A 19,891-nucleotide genomic window follows, 5' to 3' on the forward strand; every position below is an offset into this window, starting at 1 on the left:
GGAGTTCACTGATCATTTTCCTGCGGAGTTGAGGCGGAATTATCACTCGGCTACCCCAAAGCAGGAATTTTGCATCAAAAGAGAAACCATCCTTCCGGATGAGGTACGGTTTCAACCCTTCTGGTAGTGATGCCCAATCATTTGACATAACACAGCGTTTAATTTGTGACAAATCTGGATTGCTGTTGGAAGCACAAGCAATCTGCTTAGCAGTTACAGGATCCTCATCATGAATGACATTATCCATGAGATGAATGATATCGCCAGATTGTGGAGGTTCTGGGATGGTTATGGGAAGCAGCAAGCGACTCAGCACGTCAACACAGTCCATTTCCTTACCCGGGCGGTAAACCAATGAATAGTCATAACCAGCAAGGGTCAACGCCCAACGTTGTACACGACCTGATGATGTGGGCAGAATGGCTCTGGTTTCTCCCAGGAGACCTAACAAGGGTTTGTGATCAGTCTCAATGGTGATATGTCTTCCAAAGATATATCGGTGCATCTTTAAGGTTCCCCACACACACGCTCACGCCTCTCGTTCTACTCGAGCATAGCGACATTCAGTGTCAGATTGGGTTCGTGGTGCATACGCAACAGGCTGGAGATTACCGGTTCCATTTGTTTGCAACAACGCACACCCGATGCCACATGAAGAGCTATCTCAACTGAGAATAAGTTCCTTGGATGGGTTGTAATGGACAAGTAACGGCCAGGAGGACAGCATGGTTTTAGTGGCCTTGAACGCTCTTGTTTGGGCAGCTTCCCATTTCCAGGCAACGCCTTTCCCGAGGAGAAGATGCAGTGGCTCGACGGTTGTGCTTAGTTGCGGCAGGAAATTACCAAAGTAGGTCAACATACCCAGGAATGCACGAACTTCTGAAATGTTTTGTGCCATTGGTGCATTCATAAATTGCTTCGACTTTGCTCGGAGAGGGCAAAATGTCTTGACAGGAGATTTGATGACCCAGGTATTCCACTTCACGTGTTATAAAGGTATGCTTCTCATACCTTAGGCGTAACCCTGCTTATGACAGCCGATTGAGGACTTCGTTTAGGTTCTCAAGGTGTTCATGTTGTGACTTGCCAGTCACTAGTATGTCATCCTGGAATACAACTGTCTTTGGTACAGTTTTCAATAATGTCTCCATCTTGCATTGGAAGATTGGTGTAGCAGAGCGGATACCAAATGGGCATCTGTTGTACATGTAGAGTCCTCGATGAGTGTTGATGCAGGTATAGGGCTTGGAATCATCATCCCGTTCCATTTGAGCATCGGCATTGGTCAAGTCAAGGTTAGTGAATGTCTGGCCACCCATGAGAGTGGTGAACAGATCCTCTGCTTTGGGCAAAGGGTAGTCATCCAGCTTTGAATAGCGGTTCATCGTCATTTTGTAGTCCCCACAAATGCGCACTGTTCCATCTGCTTTGAGTATTGGAATGATAGGTGCTGCCCAGTCGGAGTACTCGACTGCTGAGATGATACCCTCACTCTGCAGGTGGTCAAGCTCACATTCGATCATTGATTGCATCATGTAGGGCGCAGGTCTTACCTTATGGAACAATGGTTGAGCATCTCCAGAAACATGAATCCTCACTTTAGACCCTGCAAAGGTGCCAACACCATCACTGAACAGGCCAGGGTACTTGTTGAGCATGGCATCGTATCCAGCATTAGAGTTGGAGACTCCGTATATGTCACCCCAATTAAGTCTGATTACACTGAACAACAAAAATTTTTTACTGGAGATGTGTAAAGTGATTTAGACTAATTTGGGTACGCTGATTTCAAAAATCATAACCGTTTTGCTGTATCACGTCAGGATTTTCAGTAACAGAAATATTCCCATTGCCTAGAAGTCAGGATTTCAATGAAATTTACAAAAATTCATTTATTTCATCATGAATGCCTCAAAATTATAGAAATTACAGAAAAACTCCACTAGAATGTAATTAAAAATGCTTTAGGCATTTGGCTTTGCGTTTGTGCTGCTCTGTGTCAGTTTCACGATGCAGGAACCAGCAGAAATCGCCCATCATGTTCGGGTTGTGCCGCCCTTGGTAAAGCGTCTCCATGAGTGAAATCTCTTGGTGGAATCGCTCGCCGTGCTCGTCCGAGACTGCTCCCAAGTTATCAGGGAAGAAGTTCAGGTGCTGGTGTAGGAAATGGATTTTCAGGGACATCCTGGAGCCAAGTTTCCTGAAGGACTCCAGCAGCTGCTGCACTATTTCTTCATAGTTGTCCGCGCGCTCGTTCCCCAAGAAGTTGTCCGTCACAGCTTTGAAGCTCCTCCACGCTGCCAGCTCTTTGGGGTTTAGAGTTGTCGGAAAAGTTTCGTCCTTCATAATCTGTCGGATTTGCGGTCCAACAAAGACACCAGCCTTGATCTTGGCCTCCGACAAGGTGTTGCCAAACTTTTCCTTGAGGTATAAAAACCCACGCCCATTCAGATCCATTACCCGTACAAAACTTTTCATCAAGCCGAGCTTTATGTGGAGTGGTGGAAGGAAAACCTTGGCTGGGTCGACAAGGGCGACATGCTTCACGTTGTGTCGACCAGGTACATGCTCTTTTCGCTCTTCCCAATCTTTCTTCATCCAGTGATTCTTGTCGTCTCTGCTATCCCAGAGACAAAGGAAGCACATGTATTTCGTGTAGCCTGACTGCAGCCCTAACAACAGCGCCACCACTTTCAAGTCTCCGCAGATGTGCCAGTTGAAGTCATTGTGCTTGATGGAATCAAGCAGCTGCCGCATAGTCTCATAGGTCTCTGTCATGCCGAACGCGTGAGCCAGTGGGACTGATGGTTTCTCGTTGCCATTGTGGAGCAAAACAGCCTTCAAGCTGTTCTTCCCCGAGTCGATGAAGAGGCGCCAGTCTGCAGGATCGTGATCACACCCAAGTTCTTTCAACAGACCGTTGATGTCACTGCAGAATGTCATCGTGTCTTCCATCTCAAAGAACTCAGCCATGTCTCTGTGACGTGCTCTGAACAAGGATATCTTGGTGTTAGGTTCAAGTAGATTCCACTGCTTCAGCCTTGATCCAAGCAGCTCTGCCTTCGCCTTTGACAGCGAGAGATCTCTTACAAGATCATTTAAGTCTCCCTGGTTCAGAAGGTGTGATTCTTGAGTGTCGGGTTCAAAAGGTTCATCATCACCATCCTCTTCACCACTGCTTACAGCTATGTTCTGATCAGCTGGAGGTGTTGGAACGGGGTTCTCGTCATCATGAGGCACAGGTTTACGAGCAGAGACGCAGTCAGCGTACTTGATGTGACCTTTATTCTTCTTGTTGAAGCCGGCGATGCTTGTGCAGCAGAAATAACAATCATCATGATGATTCTGCGGCTCACGCCATATCATGGGCACCGCAAATGGCATGCTCGCGCGCTTGCCCACCAACCACTGAGTCAAGGTTGTGTGACAGCTTGTGCAGCAGATGTGTGGTGCCCAGCTCTGTTCTTGGTCCCCCACCTTACACCCGAAGTAGTGAAAGTAGGCGGCCTTCATTTTCACTGCTGTAGATATACTTCGCTGTTGATCTTTTTTGGTATACCGACCACAGACATAACAGAAGTTGTCAGGATGATTGGTACAGGAACGCCTACTCATCTTTATCTGAAAGAAAGAAATATAACACAAGTTAACAACAATTGTACGAAATAGACATGTTAAAGACATATGTAAATTTCATTGAAATCCTGACTTCTAGGCAATGGGAATATTTCTGTTCCTGAAAATCCTGACGTGATACAGCAAAACGGTTATGATTTTTGAAATCAGCGTACCCAAATTAGTCTTAATCACTTTACACATCTCCAGTAAAAAAAATTTTTTGAAATTTGTTGTTCAGTGTTATTCGTAACCAATCTTGGCCGAAGAGCTTTGGTCCTTCTCCATGCACTATCAGTGGTAGTAGGTCATGAGTGCTGTTTCCATATCCCGCAGTTACGTTAGCTAAGCCAACTATAGGAACCACCACCTTGGTGTATGTTCTCAAGTCAGTAGATACAGGCTGGAGTGCAGGAGCCTTTCTCGGAGGGTAGATGGAGGTGAACTTGATCTCGCTCATAATTGATCTGGAAGTGCCGGTATCAACTTCCATCCTCACCGGGATCTTATCGATTGTTACATCAACTATAATTGGAGCATCGGAGTTCCTTGTTCCAACAGAGAAAAACCTCATAAAGTTCCTCACTTGACTCTCGGCTGCAGGTTGTGCTCTGTGACCGATCGTCCGCTGCATCAGGATTCACCCCAATGTGATAAGCAGGAGACAAGTTCTTCGACTCGGATTGAGAACCACGACACTTGAAGTGTCCGTGCTTACCACAGTTGTCACAGGTATAATTACTGTATCGACATTGGAAAACTTGATGATTACCACAGAATTGTTGTCATTGATGCCGATTATAAAGAAATCACGGGACATCTCTTCGAGTTTATCTGTAAACTCACAATGTTCGGCGAGTCGGTGTAAATCAGCCACGAACTCGGATGCTCACTGACCATCTTTGACGATGGTGGGTATCAAATTTACATCTTGAGACCATCTTACCAGGTTTAGGGTGATAATGTCTTTTCACGAGAATGACGAGCTCTTCATACGACTCGTCAGAAGGTTTGGCTGGGGCAAGAAGATCTTTGATGAGGCTGTACGTCGGGGCGCCGCATACGGTCAGTAATACAGCTCGCCGCCTTTCGGCGTCCTCATCGGTGTCCATTTTGTTTGCCACGAAGTACCGCTTCAGGCGATCGGAATAGTCCTCCTAATCATCCCCCCATTGTGTATTCTTGCAATATGCCGATGCACGAAGACATCCTCATCGCCGCCGTAATGTACTCAATAGACAGCTCTGTCAGCTGGCAGGGGTCTGAATTTGCCATTTTGTTCAGCCTCTTCAAACATGCCTTGATTTGGAAACATGATCCACTCTCACTGACTAATTAAAGTATATAATTGAATTATTACATCTGATTGGAGAATCTGATGTTGTGGACTAAATAAATGTTGAAATCTAAAAAAATTTAACAAATTAGCGATTTTTATTACTAAGTGTATTTATTGAAGCAAAGCATTAAGCATAACTTTTTCAACTGCTCGGACAATTATATTGTTATATTTAAGGAAGAAAAGAATAAGGAATGTGTGGAAAGTGGAACTTCATTTGGCGCAACGCCGTGCTCTCGAACCTACTTTTACAATTAATGATGATGGAGTCCACAGGGGTCCTTTATCGGCAAATACGTACACAGTTTTCTTTTTACCGTTTTGTGTGATCTGCTTTCATGACAAAATATTAATATAAATATACTAATAGTTGCTGTGATATATTAACAGTCGGCAGTGGCTGAATACTAAGAGGGAGATAGATAGCACACATGGAGGTTGGACGTGGTGGGGTTTGCGCGTACCTGCATGCGAGCGCGTTGGAGGAATGCGTATGGGTTGGGGCATGCATGCAGGCAGGACTTTGCCAAGGTAGGTAGCATGGGTGTTAATTTTTAAACCGGTTTTACATGGAACGTGGTAGTTTTACTCCCAACCGGTTTTACATGGAACGTGGTAGTTTTACTCCCAACCGGTTTTACATGGAACGTGGTAGTTAAAAATAAAACGTTGCTGTTTTGGCGCATTTCATCGCCCGGGTAATGCTCTGGTATGCTGCCTACCCTCTCCTTACACTGCCTCCCCTGCCCCTTCCGTCACACTTGCTTCCATTCGCATTATGCTGCCTTCCATTCCCCTAACGCTGCCTCCCCTCCCTTCGCTCTGCCTCACCCTCCCCTTGTGCTGCCTTCCCTTCCTTCCCCTTATTATGCTATCCTCATCCCAAATCCCCTACTCCACCATGTTACTCTCCGGAGGTCGAAGAGAGGAAGTAGTGTCAAAAAATGTGAGAATTGGACAAATGAAATGAATGCTTTATGAAATGAAATGAATGAAATGAAAGCTTTAAAAAAAAAAAAAATTAGCAGTTTTTTTTTAACATAGGTCACATGGTTTGGCAGCTATGATTTTTGAAAAATAAACCTTTAAAGATCATCTTCTCCAGAATGGCTTCTCCAGAACTTCACCCACATGTTCCACAAGCTTTGTGAGTACCAGGGTGTACACGAATATTTAATAGGTCACATGGTCTGGCAGCCATATTGGTTTGAAATAAATATTTAAAACATTCTTTCTGTTGAACCGCTTCATCGGTCGATGTGAAACGTCACAATTATGATCTCGTAGTGATGGGGAATATATGTTTTAAATTTCAACCTCATTGGACACATTGTCTGGCAGTCAGAATGATTTAATAGTTACCTCAATCACCGAAGGTGAAGGAGATTATGTTTTCACCCCTTTCTGTCTGTTTATTTCTTTGTTTGTTTGTTTGTTTGTTTGTTTGTCTGTGTACAGGATATCTCAAAAAGTTGTGGACAGATTCGGATGAAACTTGGTGGACACGTTGGGTGTCACCATGACGAAATGATTCGACTTTGGTGAAGATCTGGATCCGGATCCAGATCCGACGACTAGAAGTATTTAAGTGAGTCTTCACCATCGAGAGATAGAGCTCAAAAACGATAAATAGCATAACATCTCAAAAATGTATTCGGCCAGATATGTTCTCGTTGATCAGGCATTACAGGGTGGAGGTATCCGCTCTTCCGAGTGCCCTTCCAGTTTGAATCTGGATTCAGGGACTTAAATCAAACTTGGTACAAGTATGTATAATGAGGGCAGAGGCATATCTGGCAATGTCGCGACGTCGAAGAGTGCCCTTCTACCTTATTATTGTAACGATGAATAAATGTGTTGTCATTGTTGTGTTTTTGTTGTTGCTTTGGTGAGGTGGGGCCTGGGGGTAAGTGATAATTGTAGGGTGAGGAATGCACAAATACTGTTCACACAGTCACACACTCCTCCATGAGACTCGCCCACAGACATCACTATCACTACACATGTATACTATCAGCCATGCACACTGAAACAACCTTCAGTCCTGCCAATATCCCTGAACCCCTGCATCTTCATTCTTCAATGCTTCTATAACCTCTAGGTACCTGTCCAATTCCAATTTAAACCTTTTCCCGTTCCTCTGACACCCACTTGTCTCTTGTTAGCCTTTCCCAACCTACCTAGCTCTCTCCTCATCCCCTCAAGGTTTACCTTTCTGAAATCTAATAGCCTTACTTTACTATCCTGAACTCTCACCCTTAACAAGGTCTTTGCATACCCAATGTTATGGTCACTTTCTACTAAATGCTCCCCTCCCTCCACCATATTGGGATCGTTAGTTAAAAGGAGGTCTAACACTGCAGCTCCCCCTCGTGGGCTTATCTACAAACTGGGTTAAAAGGCAATCCTGGACTAAAAGTAGGAAATCCTCATCCGCTCTTCCCTTTCCCTGTTCCTGGACCCAATCTATCCCTGGCAAGCTAAAATCCCCCATAATCAATACTCTTCTCTAACCACATGTCCTGCTTTGCGGTTAGGGTGGTGTTTGGGATCCTCTGGTCATGAGTTTGAGTCCCGTTGGCCACTGAATTAACACCAGGGGGTTGACTTAGCCTTTCCTTCTGAGGTGGGCAAAATGAGCACCAATGTACTGGTAATAGGGGCACTGCATCAGCGGCATAGCCACACCCCTAACCAATGATGCAACCAGCAGCCAAAAAGGCAGCACATGAAAGGAACCACATGCCATTTTGAATTCTTCATGTACTCCTCCTTCATCCTCTTCCTTCACACCCAGAGCCTTATAAAAGTATCCCACCAGTATCTTACTGTTTTTACAATCTCTAATCTCCACCCATACAGAATCCTCAACATTAATTCCCACTACAAACCTCATTGCACCTCTTTCTATTGATCCCAACTCCCTCTTCCTCATATGTGGTGATTCCAATTGTCACCATGTAACATGGCTGGGTGTTTGTACCTCTCTCACCAGCTATGGCACTTCAGCAAAGGACTTGTGATTCCACAGGACGGACTCAATCTGTGAACATTCCATCCGGATTTATCCAAATAGCAATTCCTCCCGTCTGGACTTGGTGATGACAAACTTTCCCACAATGTCTCCTGCTCTTCCTCTGCTCCAATTGGTTCATCTGATCATGTGCTTGTGAAAGTCAACATCTCTGGCTATTTCCAGAGAGCTGCCTCAACGCCGGTGAGTCTGGCATTTCACTCAAGCAGATTGGCAGGGAATGCAAGCAGCCATCTCTCTTCAGGAATGGTCTCCCATATCTACTGCTCCTGATGTTAACTCAGCCTGGGACCATTCTTCACCAGAAACCTTGTGTGTCTCTGTCTCTGTCTCACAGATTCATCCCATCTCTAACATCTCTGGAGTATGCTTTCCTTCCATCCCTCCCCTCACTTCAAATGGGCTGACTCCACTTACAAGAAGGTCGAATGCCTCAATTATGTGTTTGCTTCCAAATGTTGTTTCTCCAACTCCTCACTCTCAATACCCATCCTTCCCTGTCGTATCAAACCGCTCCTGGACTCTGTGTCTTTTATGCCCGAGAAGGTAGAGAAGGTTCTTTCAACCCTCGACTCTGAATGCGACTGGACGGGATGTGTCCTCAAAAAAACCCTGCTCTGCTGCTCTTTTCACCTGGTCATTTGTCTGAGGTCATCTATCTGCTTGGAAATCAGCCAACATCACTGCACGACATACAAAATGTGCAAAAACTGATCCACTTAACTACAGACCAATGAGCTTCCTTCGAATCATCTGCAAGGAATCCCATCATTACAGTTTATATTAAATCATTCCTGTTCGCCAACAACCTCATCTCAGATCATCAATTTGATTTCAGACAAGGTCACTCCACCAGGGACATGGTGCTTCCACTCACCCAACAATGGATGAAGGCCCTCAATGTAAAACATGAGATCAGGGCAGGCTCTCCGGACACATCTCGAGCTTTCGATGCAGTCTGGCATCCCGCCTTACTCTCCAAACTGTCTGCCTATGCCCTATGGTATCCAAGGCCAACTCCACTCTTGGATTACTGACTTCCTCCACTCTCTTAGCCAACGTGGGGCTCTCAAAGGACCCCTTTCTTCTCCTCTCCCCGTCAAGGCTAGAGTACCACACGGCAGTGTTTTGGGCCCCCATCTTATTCCTGATCATCATCGATGATCTCTCCGTGACTCTGGAAAATCCTCTTTATCTATTTGCTGATTATTCCACCCTCAGAAAGGCAGGCTGCAGCCTCTTCCCTCTCTTCTGACCTTGGTAGAATCACGAGCTGGTCAAACACTTGGAATATGTTTTTCAATCCTGAGATTCACACGATCTCTGTCCAAAAGGACCATCCGGCAACTCTCTCCCCCCCCCCACCCACCGCCCTATCTACAAAATTAACAATCCTCTTGAGAAAGTTCAGTCATTCATCATTCAAACTCCTGGGCTGCACTATCAGCCATGATCGTTCTTGGTCAAATCACATTTCAGAGTTGGCCTCCAAAGCCAGCTGCCGACTGGGCATTCCACGTCATACACCGGACTCCTATCTACCAACAAGGCCTTCATCCGCATCTTGATGAAGTACTGCTCTACCCTCGAGGCTGGCACCCCTGCCTCACCTCTTGCTCAGCTTGATGCTGTGGAAACCAAGGCCTTCAAGATCATTTGAATCTCCCGTGCTGAAACCGAGTCAATGGGCCTATCACTTCGCCATCGCAGACAGTTCCATGGTCTCTGTTTGCCACCTCCTCCTTTCTGGTCTTGCACCCTCTGCTCTTTCCTTGCTTTGTTCCCCCACGGGTTTCTGCAGGACACACACGGTCCACCATCAACCCTGTTCTGGTCTCATGTAGAGGATTCTGTACGGGTAGAAACTAGCTAAATCCAGGATTACTGCTCACGTCCATGCATTCGTTCCTCTTTTTCCTGCTCGTGGAACCAACTTCCACATTATCTTCAATCACATTCTTCCTTCCTGGTCTTCAAGACAGCTCTGCACCACGAAATTGGATAGTCCCCAATCCAAAACCATATTTTCTACCCTCATTAATCCCCCCCCCACAAGAGTTTCCTTCCGTATCCATCTTGTCCACTCCAAGCCTTCTCTCCTGCCTCCCATTACTCTCCACACCCGTTGTTTGTCCAAGTCTCCCTCTATCTTGGTTCCAACTCTGCTGTTGGCGTTTCCCCCTCTCCCGACTGCTCCTTTTGCATCCTTTTTTATCTGTTACATCCTGATCCGTTTGGTGTATTCGCTCTTCCACGAGCCTCATGTTTGTACACACAAAAAACAAAATGGCGAGCATTCTGGAAACACTTGCTTTACCCGCTGCTTCTTAAACTCGAGAGAGTTCACAGAGCATGATACCCCACGCAGTGTTCAACTATGTACAGGAGGGTCTTGTCGTTCATGGGGGTTACATTCTTTAGAATCCCTGTAAACCGCAAACTTGGGGGGGGGGGGGGTAATGGGGAAAATAGGGTTAGGGACCTTGGATTTAAAACTTGGCCAAACTGTTCCCACAATGAACATGTTTGTGAAATTTATTTTCATGAATAAAAGAATTATTAAGAACATAACATAAATTATTATTTTCCTGGATTAAAAACATCCTTGATCATAAACTGAAAGGACAGACGGACGGACATGAACCAATTGCTTTTCGCCTCGTGTGCACGAGTTAATGAAACGTTGCTACCGAGACATTCTTCCAACCATAGGTTGACATCTATTACTTCATTCATAAATTATATTCAAATCCCAGAAAACATGACCTCACAATCCTTTGCTTTCAGCCGCTTTCCCAATATTTTTGAAAACCTCTGAGTAAACTTTCCCTCCATCATTCGCTCCGAGGTGGACCACAACAAACTTCTTCCTGCCATGACCCTATACGATGTCGTTTACCCTTCCGACCCTGTCCCCAACTCCTACTCCTTCAAAACTACTGTTACGTTTGAGGGGGGGTATGCATTCAAAGGGTAATTAGGATATTTAATTAGGTATGCCATGCTGTTCGAGTTTACCAGGATCTCGATGTAATGGGTAGCAATTCAGTGGTGATAAGTTGTCTAGTAAGTGTTCATTTCTTCAAGGGGGAAATGATAATTGTCACGTAATTAGATAGGGACACGGGATAGGGTAAGTGTGTCTGCGTAAACCCCTTTTAGTAGTCCCTGGAGGCTGGCCGTGACGTCACAGGACAGTGCAGCGGATGGCTCCGCCCCGTGATCACGATTGGCAGAAGGCGACGGCGGTGGGCCAATAAATGGCTCGATTGGAAGTGACGAGGACAGGAGGATAAAAAGGTTCTGTACGGGGTCGAAAAGGAAAAGGAAGAGGAAGAAGATCGGGACAAAAAGATCGTGTTTTTTTTTGGTGTGGAGGCTGTTGCGCGGAGAGCATACTTCTTGTTGTGCTGATTCGATCGTGTTCTTGATCGTGTCTTGGAGCCTTGCTGAGCCTCGTGCCTCACCTTGGTTGGCTCTGGGGTTCTGCTGGCTCGGAGTATGGGGTCGAACGGCGGGCGGACCTGCCTCCCTCTCCTGCTCGCCTCGCAACTTGGCGCCAGAACTGGTTCCCTGGCGGCTGTGAGCGGACTTGGGCCGACACCAGGAGGTTGACAGCACCACGGTGTCTCCTGCCCCTGACGAGCGCAACGCCAGCTCGTCCGACGCCAATCCAGGGACTGTTGCGTCACCACCACGGTCCAGCCTGACCACCAGAAATAGCTACGTTGTGTGTGTGTGTGTGTGTGTGTGTGTGTGTGTGTGTGTGTGTGTGTGTGTGTGTGTGTGTGTGTGTGTGTGTGTGTGTGTGTGTGTGTGTGTGTGTGTGCTTGGCGCCTTGGAGGGTTTGAGATCTGTATATTCATTGGAATTGTCTGTGTTTTTCCCCACGCCCGATCCCACACCATCCCGTCGAATCGCCCCGGATCCCTTTTCTTGCCGAGTCTTGTTATTTCTGGTTAATAGTAAAAATGAATAAACATCATCAACTCAGTGAAAAGTGACTCGTGTCACCTTCCTCGTCCCGTTTGCGGTAGAGCGATTAGAACCGCCATGTTTGGGTTATAAATAAATAAACTGCCTCCATCGTTTCGGCTCATTCTACGTTGGCGGGACTGTTCAAGTCCCGTGGACGTCACACTACACAGATCTCTATATCTAGAATTCTTCCTACAGAATGAAGAATCTACATATTGAATAATCTCATCACCCACAAAAAATCTCAGACCTCATTCCTCCCAATCTCTATTGCTGCACCTTCACCACTGTCTGCACTCACTGCACCCTCATCACTGCCTGCACATGCCACACCCTCACCTCTGTTTGCACTTTACTCTTTACCACTGCCTGCACTCGCCACACTCTCACCACTGCCTGCACTTGCCACACTCTCACCACTGCCTGCACTTGCCACACTCTCACCACTGCCTGCACTCACCACACCACTTCCAAGCTTCTCAGCAACTCACTCAACAAACATAAACAACTAATACATACAAATTTTTCACATTCCTATCGTTCCTTCTGAGTAGTTCGTTATTCGTTCTCTCAACCAATCAATAACAATCACAATGTGCGTCATTTGTTCACACTTCTTACAACAAAGAGTGCGCTCTGCACACACACACACCACCACCACATTGTCCACATTTATAATCCTCTTGTGTTCCCCACGCCGCCACATTTACTCCATCTCTCCATGAGCACGTTTACCAACCACATTTACAAGAACGAAACCACGATCGACTCGCAGAGAAAAAAAATAGCTCCGCAAAGCAGGCGTAACCCCTCAGCCCATGCATTGTAAAAGGAAGTGGTGATATCACGATGATGCAGTCAGTTCGAGCACGTTGGACGTCATATCGAAAATCAGACTTCAAGATGGCTACCGTGGCGGCTAGTGAAAATCGCAGCACGCCCATTTTCGAAAGGAACCTTCCTCTACTCAACTCCAACACACCCTGCAAAAATGGATTTAATTGGACAAGGCGTTCTTCTCGAAATCGACGGAAACCAATTTCAAGATGGCTGCCATGGAGGCCACATTGAAAATCGCAGCGCGCCCATTTTCAAAAGGAACCTTCCTCTACTCAACCCCAACATACCCTGCAAAAATGGATTTAATCGAACAAGGCGTTCTCAAAATCGACGGAAACCAATTTCAAGATGACTGCCGTGGCGGCCACACTAAAAATCGCAGCGCGCCCATTTTCGAAAGGAACTAGGCTAGTGGCCAAATGAGGTTTTGGGTGGCATACCCCTACCCAAGGTAGAATAAGTCACAACCTATTTTTTCTTGAAGAGGGATATTTGGGGAGTTAGAAAATCATGGTTGTGAACCTTAGATCATTGCACAACATTTTGAAAATCACGTTTACATATGTACCAGTGCAGACTGCAAAAATGGATTTAATCGCCACAGATTTTGGCTCATATATTTGTTAATACTGGTGCTGCAAACACAAATTTGGTACCAAAATGTGTGGAATGATGACATATATATATATATATATATATATATATATATATATATATATATACATATATATATATATCTGTAAAAACCATTTGTGATGTAACAAAGGCTTTTGTGTGACCTACAGGCAAAAATAGTGGAATTTTACTCAACAAATCAGCTTCGGGTTTACCGATAAATATCAACTAAACAATTAATTTCTTCATAAGTATTTGAGTTGTATTACTACATATTACATCAGAATAACCCTCTATCATTCTCCTTTTTTTTTAGAAATATAACTCATAAAGATAAATCAGTTGAATTAATAGAGTTATTACAGAAACCATATATACCGGGCGTAGTGGCGTGCGCCTGTAATCCGGCTACTCGGAGGCTTGGGTTGGAGGATCGCTTGAGGACGGGAGCTCTGCACTGGGCCGCGCTATGAGAGGGTGTAGGGCAGCCCGGAATCATGGCGAAACCCAATCCTTATCCCTGTGTCGCAAGAGGCATCAAGGGTTGCGTCAGGAAGGGCATCCAGCGTAAAACCTGTGCCAAATCAGTATGCGGATCATAACGGATGATCCGCTGTGGCAACCCCTAACGGGAGCAGCCGAAAGACGAACAACATTACAGAAACCATATGTCACCCCCCTAAAAGTAACCGACATTGATTAATTTATAATACATGTATATGCATTAACCAAACAAGAATTATTTTAAATCCAGTTGCAGAAAATCTATTTTGAGCTTGATTGCCTTTTTCTAAAACTACTGATGTATACTTATCTTTAATCAATTCATTTCAGATGCTTGTGCTGACAATTGATCTGCAATTATGGATCTGGAACCACCTGTTGTGAAGCGTCTTAAAATTGACACTGACCACTGCATCATATGCTTTAAACCCCTCAACCCTAAAAAGCCAGAAGTTGGAAAGAACCCAACATTTAATGGTTTGAGTGCAATCTTCAAAGCAAGTCAAATCAGAAAAGATGACGTTTACGAAAGTATCTGACCTTTGCAGAAAGACAAATTGAGTCTTGATTTGAAAGTATCATTCCACAAATCGTGTCGGGCCAAGTATACCAGCAAGTCAAATATCTCCACATCCAACCCCAGTGAGAGTGACCAGCAACCATGCACGTCTGTGGCAACAGAACACACAAGAATCAGCAGAAATGAAACAGCTGGGTTTGACATCAGGACTAACTGCTTCATTTGTGGAAAATCCAACACTTCCAGAAACAAGCTTACACCGGTATCTACAGGAACTGGACAGTCCACCCGAGAAAAAGTTCTGGCAGCAGCTGACAAAAGACAAGACAATAAAATACACATGCGCATGCTTGCCTTTCCAGATTTGTTCGCCTATGATGCCAACCAAGTACCACAGGTTATGCTATTCACACTATATTTCAGAAAGGAACATCGCTGCTGCAATTCGTAAATCAGGAGAGGAAACAATGGGCACATTACATGATGAAGCTTTTGTTGAACTGAAATGATATCTGGAACAAACTGTGTTCTCCAAAACTAAGACAGTGACAACCCTCGTTCATCTGAAAGATGAATACGTTGGATATTTGGTTTCACTGGGTACCACGAATCCAGAACAGTATAAAACTTGGAAGTTGAAGGAGCGATTAACTAAATATTATGGTGACCAAATAGTCTGTGTTACATTTGATGGCCACACTGACATCATATGCTCTTCTTCTGTGACCTTACGTGATGCCCTGAGAAAAGCCACGATTCTGCAGAGCATGACTGATGAACCAAAATATGAAGTCATCTCGTCCGATGTACCATCAGCCACAGATAGTGAAATGCATACTTTGCATGCTGCAGCTGGTATCCCGAGGAAGCACATGGCTGATATCGAGCATGTTGGAAATATGTATGCACCTGTCGAGGAAACAGACATTCAGCACTGTGCAGAATTTGTTCCTAATACACTCTACGACTTTATTCAGTGGTACACCAGTGAGAAATCACACACGAATGTAACCAGCTGTAGTGATGAAGGTGTTATGAAGAACAACCTGAGGACGATCGCCATTTGTCACAGTATAATATCACAGAGCCGTCGAGTGTACTCCACAATAACGCTGGGTTTAGCCTTGCAGGTGCATCAGGAATTGGGAAGCAAGCATCTCATTGACATGCTTCATGAATTAGGACACCGTGTGTCCTATGATGAGGTGAGATGTTTCCGCACGTCTGTGGCTGTTGATCAAACTGCCTCGGAGGATATTTACATCCCCAAAGTTCTTCAAAACCTACGCTGCACCGACGATGGCTGTAGGCAGAGCAGAACATGTCATTGTATCTCTGCAGGACTGACCTGCACTGAATTATGCTCGTGTAGTGCAGACGATTGTCCAAATGTTGATGATTCTGTTGTCTTTGACGACAGCACTGATGAAGAGCGTGACTGAACTTTTAAATGTATTACATTTATTACTTCATGTAATAGATGTACATAAGTTACAGTGCATGTTATGAATTCATTATCGTCATATGTGAAATAGCTTATATCAACATGATGTCTATAAAAGTCACTTTCACAATTGTGTCAGAATCTTAAGTCAATTCTTCATGTTGCACATCTGCTTCGGGATTTCTATCGGTCAGCATATGATTTCAGTTATAACCATATCATTTCAGTGACAATTATATCATTAGATATATTTTTCAAAGGGTAAATAAACTTGGCTTATGTTGATGTAACAAGTATGACTGCAAGTCCAATATTTTTGTTGATATTTATTGGTAAACCCGAAGCTGATTTGTTGAGTAAAATTCCACTATTTTTGCCTGTCAGGTCAGGTCAGGTATGGGAGCATATGCCAGAACAGCGCGTCGCTGCGTCCACTTTCCGCCGGTACTCCAGGGGCCTCCGTCTGGCCATCCCCCAGGCAGATGCCAGGCCCATCCCCATCTCCTTGAGATGATGGTCAACCTGCTGTAACCATGAGGCACGTGGTCGACCCACTGGCCTCCTCCACTCATGAGACTCCCTCGCTGAGAGAATCTGGTGAGCAGGATCAGCGTCAGGAAAACGAGCCACATGTCCATACAGCCGCAGCTGACGCTCACGGACTATGCAGGTAACAAATCTCATCCGAGTCTCTCTCAGCAACCGCTCGTTGGACACAAAATCCGACCAGCGATAGCCAAGGATTCTCCGAAGAGACCTGGTACCAAAGGAATTAAGTCTCCGTCTCAGATCCTTGGTCAAAGTCCAAGTCTCGCACCCATAGAGCAAGACTGGAAGTACCAAGGACCTGAAGACTCGGACTTTCGTCCTCCCGCACAGGTACCGGCAACGCCACACCCCATGATCCAGTGAATCCATGACTCCCCAGGCCCGACCCAGACGTCTATTGACCTCCGGCTCACAACCTGCGGAGACATGAATATCACTGCCAAGGTAAGTGAATCTATCCACGACCTCAACATCCTCACCACAAACAGACACAGACAGGACAGCAGCATCCAAGATGTCACCGAAAGCCTGGATCTTTGTTTTGACCCAAGAAATCCGTAATCCCAACGGCTCCGACTCCTCATTCAGTACCTCGAGGGCCCCCAAGAGGATGTCTAAAGTCTCCGCAAAGATGACTGCATCATCTGCAAAATCAAGGTCCGAGATCTTGACATTGCCAAACGATGCACCGCAGCACTTGATCTCTCCGACATCCTCCCAAAAATCCAGTCCATACAAGTGCTGAAAAGTGTGGGGGGCAAGTACACATCCTGACGAACTCCAGTAACAACTGGAAATAAGTCAGAGGCGGTACCACCACACTTCACAGCACTCTCAGTACCAGAGTAGAGTTCAGACATCAGATCGATCAGTTTTGGTGGCACCCCACGAAGACCAAGAATCCTCCAGAGGACATCCCGATTCACTGAATCGAACGCTTTACAGAGATCAACATAGGCTGCAAGCAGCCCCTGCCGAAACTCTCGTCTGCGTTCGGTGAGTACACGAAGTGCAAGGATACGGTCAATCGTTGACCTCTTTGGTGTAAAGCCTGACTGCTCTGGACGCTGGTGCTCAAGCAGATGGTGGCGAACCCTATCAAGAATTATCCGAGCAAAGACCTTGCCCGGCACTGAGAGCAGCGTCACCCCTCGGTAGTTGTTGCAGTCTTGGCGATCACCCTTCCCTTTCCAGAGAGGGACAACAAGGCCCCTCTTCCAGTCAGTTGGGATGATGCCTGTGTTCCAGGCAGAGCACAAAACTGCATGCAACGACGCGAGTGCAGCATTTCCACCAGCCTTGAGAAGTTCGGCATGGATGCCACAGATCCCTGGAGCTTTGCCCCGTTTCAACTGGTTCACCGCAGCCCGTGTTTCCACAAGCGATGGTGGACCACAGTTGATTCGAGGGTCAGCAACAGGGGATTGTAACACCCTTGACGTCCAACTCGACAGCTGGGGGATCAGCCTGGTACAACCGCTCGAAGTAACCGGCCCAGCGGGCCTTCACTTCAGACTCCTCTGTCAAGAGCCTACCACTCTCTGCTCGAACTGCAGTGCTCCGAGGGATGGGCTTGGATGAACGTAATGCGCGAATTCCCCTGTAAGCGGGACGAGAATCACCTGTCCACAGGTGATGCTCTACCCCCTCACAGATTCCTCGCACATAGGCCTCCTTGTCCACCCTCAGTGCACGTACAGTTTTACGCCTCAGCTCCCTGAACAGCTCGGCTCTGCCATTCAGCCTGGCCCCTGCGACTCTGGTCAATGGTATCCAGTGTCCCTTGAGAGACAAAATTCTTCTTTGCCCTGCGGTGAACTCCAAGGCATCCACCGGCAACATCAAGGACGGTGGTCTTGAAGGTGTTCCACAACTCTTCAGGAGCCCCCAAAGCACCCAGACCCCCCAAGTGTCCACTCAGCCTGTTCGCAAACTCCTCAGCTACTCTCTCATCCCTGAGCTTGGCAACATCCAGCCTAGGCTGGGATGGTACCATTCTCCAGGATTTAAGGTGCAGCTTTAGAGTTGCTACAACAAGCCTGTGGTCAGTATTGAGGAACTGAGCACTCCGGTAGACCCTGCAGTTCTGGATCATCCTCCAGCGACCGTCAATGAGGACATGGTCAATCTCCTTTGCCACACCGCCAGCGTTGGAATACCAAGTCCAGCGATGAGCTTGCGGGCGCTGAAACCATGAACCAGCCACCCTAAGTCCATGACTTCTTGCAAAGTCAAGGAACTTAGTGCTATTCTGGTTCATAGTTCCTGACCCATGGGGACCAACACACACCTCATAACCATCCCTATCAGTTCCAGTCGATGCATTGAAATCCCCCAAGACTAGAAGTGTATCTCGTCTGGGGCACTGATCAACCACAGACTCGAGTGTGGCGTAGAATGCATCCTTCACGGTGAGATCACTCGCCTCAGTCGGAGCATAAATAGAGACCAGGGAAATGACACCTAAGGAGTGACGAATCCTTAATCTCATAATACGCTCGTTGACCGGTGTTACCTCAATTATCATTGGGGTCAGCTTATTGGACACAGCTACAGCAACTCCTTGGGTATGGTAACCATCAGAGCGACCAGACCAATAGTAGGTGTAACCACCCACCATTATCTCGCCGCAATCCGGTCTCCGAACCTCAGAGAGAGCTGCAATCCCGATGTCCAAACGCTTGAGCTCAGATGATAACAGAGACAGGTGATCATCCTCTCTTAGGGATAGGACATTCCAGGCACCCACCCGAAGGGACCGCCTCAGGTTAACCCAAGGAGACCGCCGTCTGGTGGACGACACCTCAGCACCACTCCGACACACTCTCCCGCAATCTGACCCAGGGATGTTACCCCGTGGTTTCCCTCCTATCAAAGATTGGGGGGTCCCGAAGGCTTTGCCCCAATCCCATCATCCGGTGAGCTGCCCTGCGAAGGGAAGCTGCACAGGAGGTACTCCCACGGAGTGGGTTTTCAGATTTTTTTGCGTTTTTGCGTTTTGCGGAATGAAGCGTTTTACGGTGGCTGGAGTGCAAATCCTGCCACCAACCTCCTAATAAGAAGTAACCCAACTGCAGGAGGACGTCCGCAGACACAGTTGGGCACTAGATATGGATGGCCGTTGGCTCACAAGGAGCTCCTCCGCCCTTTGACAGGTTTTGTTTTTAATCCTGCTGGGTGTCCATATCCAAACACCCTCCTCACCAGAAAACCTGGTGGGGGAGACGGTTTAGTCGCCGACAACCCGACCATGGAACAGGTTAGTACAGGTTTACATGGTACCTGTAGCAGGTCACAGATCGAACCTGACCTGACTAAAACGCACAGACTTTCTGGTTTGCCTGTAGGTCACACAAAAGCCTTTGTTAAGGCGCTGTCACACCTTGACGATTTAGCCAGCGTATGCCGACTTATGAAAAAAAATTTCTAAAACGCTGGCACACGTCGAATACG

General features: G+C 46.4%; 1 protein-coding gene and 1 pseudogene across 4 annotated transcripts in view; one reads left to right on the forward strand and one right to left on the reverse strand.

The window, feature by feature from the left end:
• Positions 1–1,754: 1,754 nt before the first annotated feature.
• Positions 1,755–19,891, reverse strand: part of LOC147010139 (uncharacterized) — a 21,503-nt gene continuing 3,366 nt past the window's right edge. For all 4 annotated transcript variants that reach the window (XM_085863115.1, XM_085863114.1, XM_085863112.1 and 1 more), the window contains exons 2-3: positions 14,466–14,594; positions 1,755–3,621 (exon numbers count right to left, since the gene is read on the reverse strand). In XM_085863115.1, the coding sequence (XP_085719241.1) occupies positions 1,954–3,621; positions 14,466–14,588 (1,791 nt within the window). In that variant the 5' untranslated portion in view covers positions 14,589–14,594 and the 3' untranslated portion in view covers positions 1,755–1,953. The remainder of the gene's footprint in view (positions 3,622–14,465; positions 14,595–19,891) is intronic.
• On the forward strand, positions 13,798–13,938 carry LOC147010140 (signal recognition particle RNA; annotated as a pseudogene).

The sequence above is a fragment of the Eptatretus burgeri genome, chromosome 17 (assembly GCF_056783735.1).
Source record: "Eptatretus burgeri isolate ZD-2024b chromosome 17, Ebu_testis_v1, whole genome shotgun sequence".
Classification (NCBI taxonomy): Eukaryota; Metazoa; Chordata; class Myxini; order Myxiniformes; family Myxinidae; genus Eptatretus; species Eptatretus burgeri.